General features: G+C 37.1%; 1 protein-coding gene across 1 annotated transcript in view; it reads left to right on the forward strand.

Annotated features, from left to right (window-relative positions):
• Positions 1–12,233, forward strand: part of LOC124793072 (armadillo repeat-containing protein 5-like) — a 220,018-nt gene extending 207,785 nt beyond the window's left edge. Inside the window, exon 12 of the mRNA XM_047257992.1 lies at positions 10,782–12,233. Within this exon, the coding sequence (XP_047113948.1) occupies positions 10,782–11,055 (274 nt within the window). The 3' untranslated portion in view covers positions 11,056–12,233. The remainder of the gene's footprint in view (positions 1–10,781) is intronic.
• Positions 12,234–12,713: the final 480 nt, after the last annotated feature.

Consider the following 12,713-nt stretch of genomic DNA (forward strand, 5'->3'; position numbering starts at 1 on the left):
AACTTGTTATATTAACTTAAGTATGTTGTTAAATTAACCTAATTATGTCATGTATTGGAAAATTCGACTCGTTCCACATCATTACGAAATATCGTATTCATGATCCATGGAACTAGTATTAATCTAATCTAATCTAATCTAATCGATTGATTGATTTATTAACTTTAGTGACCTAGTCACTGTGATGACATCACGGTCGCTAATCCGTGTCTCTATACTGACACTGTCAATAAGGTCAGGCCTGTTTGTAGTTACAATGTCTTAAAATATTTCCATTGCTCTAAAATATTTCCATTGCATGTGGGCTGTTGTACTAGGTGGTCAATACAAGTTTTCAGAAAACTTGTTCAAAAGTACTTTGCAAGACCTTCAGTCTGCTCCCCCTGCAATGAATCCACAGATGTCCCAATATTCACTTGGTATGTTAAAATTGGCTCCAACTAATGTTGCATGGTGTGGATGTTTCCATCCTACTGACCATAGACTTACATTGAATGACTCTAAAACTGCCAGAGCAGAATTGGGTTGCTGGTGAATACATGCAGGAATTACTTGATTTCACCTTTTATAAGTGACCAGATGACATCGCTGTCACACTCAAATTTGATCTCAGTAGAGACATTTCTTTCTCACCTGCAATGAATACTCCCCCTCCTATGGCACCTTATCTCTATTTACGATATACATTCCATGACTAAATGTCTCAGAGGTTTCTGTTCCAGTTCTGTCTCAGGCATCTCCTTCCCCATCAAAGGCAAGACCACCTGGGAAAGCAGCTATGTAATATGCCAACCACACTCCAACCATTGTGGCTCATTCTGTGTTGCATAACAAGTAAATAGCTGTTGGCACGAATGGCCACTGCCATATTGTTGCTGAGAGACAGCAGGAGAACCCAGTTGCTGAACAAGCTGCCCAACATGATGTACTTCGCTTTAATGATTGCTTCACAGTCAGTGCCATGTGAATTTTTCCCAGCAACACCAGCTTTTCTGAGTTGTGCAAGTGGGACCTCTCCCTGTTGTGCAAGTGGGACCTCTCCCTGTGACATATTGTTTCTTCCTGTAACCCCCATAGCTCCAAATTTTGCTGGCACCATTCCTCTCCTTCAACCTATTGCCATAGTACTCTTTCATTTATATGACTTGTGCTGGCACACCAAGAACATAAGAATCCTTCTGTATATGTGATTATAGAAATGTTGTATATTAGTATTATAGCACTTTCTCCACTAGTTCTTTTTGGGAATATTTTACATTTAGTATCCAGATAGTATTTTCATTTTGTCAACATAAGATAACAGCCTTAGAATATTGTTAATCTGTGTTTGCTGTAGTATCAGCCAGAGATTTTATTGTTTGTTACATGCTTCACTTTTTTAAATTATACAAAATATTTCTTCTCATTAAACATTCCTCAAACTTCCAGTAAGACCGGGTACCGGTTTATGAAACAAACGTTTTCAGACAGTGCAATTTAATTGTAATACTGCGCCAACAAAATATTTATTTACACTTTTCACAGTAATCCTAGTAATCAAATGTTGCAATAATCAGAAGTTTGTTGTAATCGCAATTACACCATCTATCCAAACTGAAATTCTTTCTCTAATTGGTTCATTATGAAGGCTGTACATTTCAAAAGTTTTTCATATTTTTTCTTTTTACATTAAAAAAAAAAAAAAAAAAATTGGCACAGTACCTCTGTGTCTTTGCTGTTATTGCTGTGATCAGCATGGCAAACTGTAAGGTCCCCCTAAATGGGTTAGGTGTACACTATACATAAGAGACTGCTACTCAGATAGCTGACTATGTCTGGGGAGCACATGTGTGTTTTTTAGATTAGGCTATTCTCCATCCAGTCCAGATGACAACAGCTGTAGGAGACCAAAAAATATTAATGTAAGTTCCAAAGTAATGACCTGCACGACACAAGCAAGAGTATTAAAATCGTAGTAGTTAACTGCTGAAGTATTTGCAACAGAGTGCCAAAATTTGAAGCACTCCCAAAAAGCAGTGAAGCTCACAGAATACTAGGTACAAAAACTGGTTAAAACCTGGAATTGATGGACAGTTAGATTTTTGGGGAAAATTTAAGTGCATATCAAAAGGACAGGCTAATGGGAAATAATGGTGGGGAATTTGTCACAGTAGACAAGACAGTCTATCAAGATGGAAATTGAAGCTGCATGTGAGATTGTTTGGGCAAGACTCAGTATCAGGGGTGGGCATAAAATTGTAGTAGGATCCTTCAATTAGCCATGACACTCACCCACTCATGATGGAAATAAATTAGACCTATTGGCAACAAATAGACCTGACCTCTTTGAGGATGTCAACATCAAAACTGGTGTCATTGACTATGACAAATTTGTGGCAGCATGATTACCGAAGTACAAAGAACAACTAAAACAAGCAGAAAGATATGTAAGTTTAGTAAACTAGATTAAAAAGTAGTAATGTCACATTTCAGTCAGAAACTTCAAACTTATAGCACAAGTCAGGAACGTTTAGAGGTGCTGTGGCTCAAGTTTAAAGAATAGTTGACCATGCACTGGATAGGTATGTACCCAGTAACTCTGTGTTATACAGCCACTGTAAAGAGACTTCTAAAGAAACAGACTATTGTGTAGTATGTGTAAAACAAAGCATTAAGCTGTAAACAGAGATATGCAGAACTTAAGGCATTTGGCTCTCAAGAGAGCAATGTGTGAAGCTTTCAATGACTTCAGAATTGTGTCAAGAAGTTCTGGTCAATTGAACAGGCTTTTAGTGGCCCAAAAGTTAGTGTCCTATCACTTGTGGGTGAGACAGGAACTGAAATTGAGGTTAGCAAAGTAAAAGCAGAAATGCTGAAAGGTATTTGATTTGACATTCTGTTTTCAAATGTTCCTTTGCAAAGGAAAACCCAGAAGAATTGCCCCATATTAATCCCCGTACCACTGAAAAGATGAGTGAAGCAAGTGTTAGTGTCGGTGGTGTTGAAAAACAGGTGAAATTGTTAAAATTGAACAAAGCTCCAGGTCCCAGTGGAATCCCACCTGTATTCTATACTGAATTTGCACCTGTATTCTGTACTGAATTTGTTGCTGAGTTAGACCCTGTTTTATCTATAATCTATTGTAAATCCTATGAACAAAAAGCCATGTCCAGTAGAAGACTGCACAGGTCACACCCAGTTACAGGAAGAGTGGTAGAAGTGATCCACAAAACTACCATTTAATATCCTTGACATCCATTTGTTGTAGATTCTTGAAACACATTCTGGGCTCAAACATAATGAACACAATGTCCTCCTCCATGCCAGCTAATATGGATTCCAAAAACACTGATTGTGTGAAACTGACATCACCCTTTTCTTATGTGGCATACTCAAGGCTGTCAGGTAGGCGCACTATTTATTGTTTTCCAAAAAGCATTTGACTCAGTATCACATCTGCACTTATTGTCAAAAGTACAACCGTATGGGATAACAAGCAAAGTTGGTGACTGGATTGAGGATTTTTTGGTAGGGAGGACACAGCAAGTTATCTCAGATGGAAAATCATTGACAAATGTAGAAGGATTTTAGGGTGTCCCACACAGAAGTGTGTTGGGACCCTTGCTGTTCATGTTGCATATTAATGACCTTAGGGACAGATAGTAATGTCAGATAATAATAAACCCCGTGGAGGCCCGGGAAAAGAATAGGCCTCCGGTATGTTCTGCCAGTCGTAAAAGGCGACGAAAAGAACAAACCACTAATAGGGCTAACCCCCCCTTTTAGTGTGATTAGTTGGTTCAGGACAGAACTAAAGAAGCCTCGGACAATGTCAGATAATAATAAACCCCGTGGAGGCCCGGGAAAAGAATAGGCCACCGGTATGTTCTGCCAGTCGTAAAAGGCGACGAAAAGAACAAACCACTAATAGGGCTAACCCCCCTTTTAGTGTGATTAGCTGGTTCAGGACAGAACTAAAGAAGCCTCGGACAAGTGCCGTCATGGTCGGGGACGACGATTGAACCCTATGCCCGCCCACAATGGTAACGACACTGCTAGCCAACTGAAAAATGATTTAAATCCAAATAGAGGTGTTTTGCAGCATATGCTTCCTGCAACCACCCTAGAAGGAAAACAAAGACAGAGGATGAGATGGTCAGATGAAGTTAATCGACACCTCGTGTTCTGTTATTACCAAGCAACAAACCTAGGAACCAACACAACTGGATACAGATCACAAGTATACACAACATTTATTACCAGATACCCAGAATTAAAATTTTTAACAGAACAACGACTAGCTGATCAGATCCGTATAATAATCAAAAATAACAGGATACCCCAGTCAGAATTAGAAAACATCAAACAACAAGTACAACAAATACTGGAACGAAATAATGTGCAATCAGAAGAAGAAGAAAATACAGTAATGGACTCAAACATCCCAGGGCAAACAAACAAAGAACAACACACATCAATTAAACAATCAGAGGAAAACGAAATCTTAAGACAGCCAACAGAACAAGCACAAATAGAACACGAAGTGACACACATGTTAGATATAGAAGAAAAGACACAAATACAGACATTAGACCATTCTTGCATAGACCGCCAAATAACCCACAAGTCGAAACAACAATAAAAACTATCAACACAATCATACACAAAAAAATAAATGAAAACACAACTATGGAAGAGTTACAACTACTGGTTTATATAGGAGCACTCACTACACTAAATATACACACTGGGCAGAGATCAGAACCAACCAACACACAGAAGAAACCCACAAAACCAGCATGGCAACACAGGCTACAGATCAGAATAGAAAAACTGATAAAAGACATCGGACAGCTAACACAATTTATAAGAAATGAAATGTCAGAAAAAAAACAAATGAAAAAGGTTAGGTAAAATCTCACAACAAGAAGCGATAGAGCAATTAGATGAAAAGAAGCAGAAATTACAAGCATTGGTCAAATGACTTAGAAGATACAAAAAAAGTGAAAATAGAAGGAAACAAAACCAAACATTCAACACAAACCAAAAGAAATTTTACCAGACAATAGATAACACACACATTAAAATAGACAATCCACCAAACATAACAGATATGGAACACTTCTGGAGCAACATATGATCAAACCCGGTACAACATAACAGGCGTGCACGGTGGATACAAGCAGAAACAGACACATACAAGATGATACATCTCTGCCCAAACTCTTTGCCTTTGAATATGTCTGCTTGTGTCTGTATATGTGTGGATGGATATGTTGTGTGTGCGAGTGTATACCCGTCCTTTTTCCCCCCTAAGGTAAGTCTTTCCGCTCCTGGGATTGGAATGACTCCTTACCCTCTCCCTTAAAACCCACATCCTTTCGTCTTTCCCTCTCCTTCCCTCTTTCCTGACGAAGCAACCGTTGGTTGCGAAAGCTTGAATTTTGTGTGTATGTTTGTGTTTGTTTGTGTGTCTATCGACCTGCCAGCGCTTTCGTTTGGCAAGTCACATCATCTTTGTTTTTAGATATAAATTATTTAACAGTTACATTGCAGACCCATACACATTCCCTGATACACTTACACATGGAATAACTTATCTGAAACCTAAAGATCAAGCAGACACAGAAAAACCCAGCTAAATATCGCCCCATAACGTGCCTACCAACAATATACAAAATATAAACTTCAGTCATTACACAGAAATTAATGACACATACAACACAGAACAAAATTATAAATGAAGAACAAAAAGGCTGTTGCAAAGGAGCACGAGGATGCAAAGAGCAACTGATAATAGATGCAGAGGTGACATATCAATCTAAAACTAAACAAAGGCCGCTACACAATGCATACATTGATTACCAAAAAGCTTTTGATAGTGTACCCCACTCATGGTTACTACAAATATTGGAAATATACAAAGTAGATCCTAAATTGATACAGTTCCTAAACATAGTAATAAAAAATTGGAAAACCACACTTAATATCCAAACAAATTCAAATAATATCACATCACAGCCAATACAGATTAAGCGTGGAATATACCAAGGAGTCTCATTAAGTCCTTTCTGGTTCTGCCTTGCTCTGAACCCACTATCCAACATGCTAAATAATAAAAATTATGGATACAATATTACTGGAACATACCCACACAAAATCACACATTTGCTATACATGGATGATCTAAAACTACTGGCAGCAACAAATCAACAACTCAACCAATTGCTAAAGATAACAGAAGTATTCAGCAATGATATAAATATGGCTTTTGGAACAGATAAATGTAAGAAAAATAGCATAGTCAAGGGAAAACACACTAAACAAGAAGATTACATATTGGATAACCACAGCGACTGCATAGAAGCGATGGAGAAAACAGATGCCTATAAATATCTAGGATACAGACAAAAAATAGGAATAGATAAAACAAATATTAAAGAAGAACTAAAAGAAAAATATAGACAAAGACTAACAAAAATACTGAAAACAGAATTGACAGCAAGAAACAAGACAAAAGCTATAAATACTTATGCTATACCAATATTGACCTACTCATTTGGAGTAGTGAAATGGAGTAACACAGACCTAGAAGCACTCAATACACTTACACGATCACAATGCCACAAATATAGAATACATCACATACATTCAGCAACAGAAAGATTCACATTAAGCAGAAAGGAAGGAGGAAGGGGATTTATTGATATAAAACACCTACATTATGGACAGGTAGACAATTTAAGAAAATTCTTTCTAGAACGAGCAGAAACTAGCAAAATACACAAAGCAATCACTCATATAAATACATCGGCTACACCACTGCAATTTCATAACCACTTCTACAACCCTTTAGATCACAGAACATCAACAGATACGAAGAAAGTAAATTGGAAAAAGAAAACACTACATGGCAAGCACCCGTATCATCTAACACAGCCACATATCGATCAAGACGCATCCAACACATGGCTAAGAAAAGGCAATATATACGGTGAGACGGAAGGATTTATGATTGCAATACAGGATCAAACAATAAACACCAGATATTACAGCAAGCATATTATTAAAGATCCCAATACCACAACAGATAAATGCAGACTTTGCAAACAACAAATAGAAACAGTAGATCACATCACAAGCGGATGTACAATACTAGCAAATACAGAATACCCCAGAAGACATGACAATGTAGCAAAAATAACACATCAGCAGCTTGCCTTACAACATAAACTTATAAAACAACATGTTCCCACATACAAGTAAGCACCACAAAATGTACTGGAGAATGATGAATACAAATTATACTGGAACAGAACCATTATAACAGATAAAACAACACCACATAACAAACCTGACATCATACTCACCAATAAAAAGAAGAAATTAACACAATTAATCGAAATATCCCTACCCAATACAACAAATATACAAAAGAAAACATGAGAAAAAATTGAAAAATACATCCAGTTGGCTGAGGAAGTCAAGGACATGTGGCATCAGGATAAAGTTAACATTATACCAATTATACTATCAACTACAGGAGTCATACCACACAATATCCACCAGTACATCAATGCAATACAGCTACATCCAAACTTATATATACAACTACAGAAATCCATAATTATTGATACATGTTCAATTACCCGAAAGTTCCGAAATGCAATATAACATATACCGTACAGTTAAAAGGAAGTCACGCTTGATCAAGGTCCGCGTCACTGTCCATTTTTGACCAGACATAACGTCTGAAGAAATAATAATAATATCCTGTAACTGTAATATCTATGAACCACACTAATAATCAGTCAACTCATACATTGAAGAGCTAGAGAAACTGGTACATCTGCCTAATATTGTGTAGGACCCTCACAAGCATGCAGAAGTGCCACAGCACGATGTGACATGGACTCAACTAATGTCTGAAGTAGTGCTGGAGGGAACTGACACCATGAATCTGTTAGAGTGCTAGGGGGTGGAGATCTCTTCTGAACAGCACGTTGTAAGGTATCCCAGATATATAATGTTTATGTCAGGGGAGTTTGGTGGCCAGCAGAAGTGCTTAAACTCAGAAGAGTGTTTCTGGAGCCACTCTCTAGCAATTCTGGAAGCGTGGGGTGTCGCATTGCCCTGCTGGAATTGCCCAAGTCCATTGGAATGCACAGTGGACCTGAACGGATGCAGGTGATCAGACAGGATTCTTATGTTCATGTCACCTGTCAGAGTTGTATCTAGATGTATCAGGAGTCCCATATCTCTTCAACTGCACATGCCCCACACCAATACAGAGCCTCCACCAGCTTCAAAAGTTCTCTGCTGATATGCAGGATCCATGGATTCATGATGTTGTCTCCATATCCGTACATGTGCATCCGCTCAATACAATTTGAAATGAGACTCATCTGACCAGGCAAAAGTCCAATATCAGCATTGACGGGCCCAGGCTAGGCATAAAGTTTTGTGTCATGCAGTCATCAAGTGTACATGAATGGACCTTCGGCTCCAAAAGCCTGTATAGATGGAGTTTCATTGAATGGTTTGCAAGCTGACACTTTTTGATGGTTCAACATTGAAATCTGCAGCAATTTGCAGAAGGGTTGCACAAATCCCTTCAGTTGTCATTGGTTCTGTTCTTGAGGATCTTTTCTGGCCGCAGCAATGTCGGAGATTTGATGTTTTACCAGATTCCTGATAGTCACAGTACACTCACGAAATGGTCGTACAGGAAAATCCCCACTTCATCACCACTTCAGAGATGCTGTGTCCCATTGCTTATGCACCAACTGTAACACCACATTCAAACTCACTTAAATCTTGATGACCTGTCATTGTAGCAGCAGTAACTGATCTAACAGCTGCGCCATACACTTGTTGTCTTATATAGGCATTGCTGACTGCAGTGCCATTTTTCTGCCTGATTACATATCTCTGTATTTGAATATGCATGCCTATACCAGTTTCTTTGGCACTTCAGTGTAAAAATAGGTGGATGTAACATTTTGTTGGGATATGCAATAGGATGAGCATATAGATCTCAACTGTGGATAAAGCAAGTGGTAAACTTTGCGTTATTGGTAGAATACTGTGTAAGTACAAACATTCTACAAAGGAGATTGCTTCCAAATCACTTGTGTGATCCATCCTTGAATATTGCTCAAGGGCATGGGACCCATACCAAGTATGACCGACAGGGGGTATTGAACATGTAAAGAGAAGAGCAGCATAAATGGTCACAGGTACCTTTGATCTGAGAGAGAGTGTCAAGAGATGCTGAAGAAACTGAACTGGTAGAATCTTGAAGATAGAAGTAAACCATCTCAAGAAAGCTACATGTATGTTCCCTTAGGGATGGTGAGGACAAAAATGGATAAATCATAGCATGCAAGGAAGCATTTTAACAATTATTCTTCCCATGCTCCATGTGTGAATGGAATGGGAGATATCACTAATAAGTGCTAACAGTGGAACATACCCTCCACCATGCACTGGACAGTGGGTTGAGGAGTGTAGATATAGATGTTGATATAGATGTAGATGTTAATAGAGAGGCTAATTCAAATCCAAGTTCTCTATAGAATCTGACAGAGGTCATTTAATATCCTACAATCATTATTATTATTGCCATCTCATATGGAAATAAATATTTTTCTGAAGACATAATGTCCAAATACCTTAAATTTGTTTCCATTTTTGTGGCATTTCAGTTTTCATATGCATAAGTTGAAACTGGTTCAATTAATAATATTTGAGTATGCAGTTATGACATTTTGGAAAGTAAATTGCTTTCAAAATCTGTTAAAAGACCTTAGTAACATCTGTTTAACTTTTACTGTTTTGCCAGAGGTTAGCAGAGTGCTGAGATAATTAAATTTATTAGTCTTTGTAAAAGCTGTGTTAATAATATACATTCCATTGTCATTTAATATATGGTGAGAGAAGATGAACCTCATTATTTTATCTCTAGTCAACTTGAGCCATTTATAGCATTTATTAATTGTGATGTAAGAACTATTAATTAAGTTTCATAGCCAGATAATAGAGCAGTGTCATCAGTGTATGAGAGTATATTAATTTTGATCTTTGTTTGCACTTCATTTTGTGATAATTTTACTTGGTTATAGTAATAAACAGAAATGGAAAGACTGAATCCTCTTGTTTGATTCTGGTTTTGATTCCATAATCTTCAGAGGGATGTCTGACTCCCATTTATATTCTGAGTTTCAAGTGTTTAATTTTATTAAATTTATCAATTTTATTGGTACACCAGCTTGTCTCATTCATTTCTGTGGCTGAGAAACTTATCAGACTTCATGGCTTGAAGCAAATAATATAAATTTCTGGACTAAATTAACATTCATACATTTAAGGGTGCTAATCTTTCTTGTAAACTTTAGTAGATATTTGTAGATATTCTTCCATTGCTTCTGCAGCTCGATGAACATTTCTTTACTGTTCTAAGGTATAGTGGGCTGGCCATAACTGGCACCTGAGCCTATCTCAGAAATTTTCTTTTCAACTGAAATTGGGACCTTGAGCAGTTAATTTATTTTTACACACTCTGGTTTTGACTTCCTCACTTGTAGAGTGGAAAGTCTTTGAGGTACTGGTAATGCATCTTTTTATACTTGCTCCTTTTTCAGTTTATAATATGTTCTTCGCAATTTCACCAGGCACTTTCTAAAGATGAACTTGCAGTTTAGTTTGAAATTGGGCTGTGAGTGATTTGATGTATAGTATAATTATTATTATTAGAAGTTTTTTTAAGTACCTTAGTTTTGAACTACTTTTACACATTGCAGATTTCTTTTCGATGGTGCAGACAAGCTGTGTACAATGGTACTGCAGAGATTCTTGTCGCCCAGCTCTGTTGCATCAGTGTATTTGCAAGCTGCACAATGCGGACAACCAGAATTGATGACATGCATTCGACTAGGTGCACTGAGATATTTACTGATAGCTAAAATGCTTCCTACAGAACGGCAGCATTCTTTCAGATTGTTGCTGCAGTCACAGAAGCGAGATATTTTTTTGTCTGATATTTCAAGGCTTCTTAGAAGTGAACTAACATGTTAAAACTATTATGTAGCTAATGTTTTTGAGCGTCTTTTACATAAAAGTTTCTCTCTAGTCTGTCATATTGACAGGAATGTAAAATACTAAAATAGCTTATCTCTTTTTTTTTATTGTGTTAAGTTTGGTGCTATGTGATAATTTACTGTACCTGATATTTGTAACTGATGTTCCCTGATAAACCTTGTGAAGCCAACCATTTGTGAGATTATGGGGATCTATATGAGACAGGGAGTCTGCTCTCAGGATGACATTGTACTTTTTTGAGAAAGTAGTGCATTGTTGCACACAGCTGGCAAATACAGAAGTTATTTTAGTAGGAACATGCTGAGAAGGTTGCAAATGGATCCTCATGTGACAGGCAAAATAGTGATGTTTATAATATGGGTGGAGGGAATCTACTTCCAAATGACAGTTGGAAAAATGTAGAAAAACATAATTTGCAACCTTTTAGACCGAGGGGCTTCTTCTGCTAGAAGAGTGGAAAAGTTTTGAGGAAGGGAGAATGGCAAGGCTTTGTTCAGTATTTTATGTCAGAAAGCCACTGTCTCTTTTAATAATTGAGCAATCTTTTTTTTTATTAGATTAATGTAATATTTACAGTTGCTACAGTAATACATAAACACAACACTCTGTCTTTTTGTAGCAGAAGATCACTTTTCCCTTGATTGTTTTCTTTGTGTTGCATTCTTTCAATTCTGTACATTAACCTTCATTATGATACAAAGTTAGAGAAAAATATAAAAAGCATTATGTCATTTACTTTTTGTAATAATGTGCTAAAGATTATAAAATAGTTGAAAGGTTTCCTTTTTAACACTCTAAAAGAAATGTTAAAAATGTAGTCAAACGACACTGCTATTTTATCCAGTGCTTTGATACACCCTTATCAGAAATGTATCTTTCATGTTTGCTACTGGAAAGCAATGAATCATCTGTAGCACAATGATGGTTTATATAAAGTGAACATCATTCTTTGACAGGTTTTTTAACTTACAGCAATATCACACTCAAACTATACTGCATTATTCTAAAGACATATTTTGTAAATGCATACGAAGTATCAAAGTCAGAAGTGTAACTTATGTTTAGTGGACCTAACATGAATGTTGGAAACACTGTATGTAATGGAACTTCACAACAGATTAAAAGTTTTTGACTAATAAATACTTGAATGCAGACCCATACTTACTTATTGGAGAGTGAATGTGTAATGTTTGAAACAATTATGTAGGCTGTGGCTTTATTGTACTTCTCTACATCCTGTCTCCCACAAACTCTGTGTCAGTAAGCTTTGCGAAAGAACCTCTGCACAGTTTGGTAGGAAAGGAGTGCTACCATATTGAGGCTTTAGGTAATGCCATGGGGCATGTTAAGGGAACTCTTTTGGTAGAACATTGCCAGTGAAAGGAAAAGTTTAGTGTTCAAGTCCTGACTTGATAGCAGTTCTAATCTGTGAGGAAGATAAATAACAACATTGGAAATATAGGGTGGAATATGAGCAGTGTAATGAGTGTAGAAAACTTGTCAACGTGTCATGTCAGCAGTTTCCCTGTGTTCTATCTTCCCTCAAGATTTCTCAAGCTATCTGTTCCTATGTACTGCATGTCATTACCAGAATGTATTGAGACAAGCTTTCTCTGGTGAAATATTCCTTCTCC

Source organism: Schistocerca piceifrons, chromosome 1 (assembly GCF_021461385.2).
Source record: "Schistocerca piceifrons isolate TAMUIC-IGC-003096 chromosome 1, iqSchPice1.1, whole genome shotgun sequence".
NCBI classification, from domain to species: Eukaryota; Metazoa; Arthropoda; class Insecta; order Orthoptera; family Acrididae; genus Schistocerca; species Schistocerca piceifrons.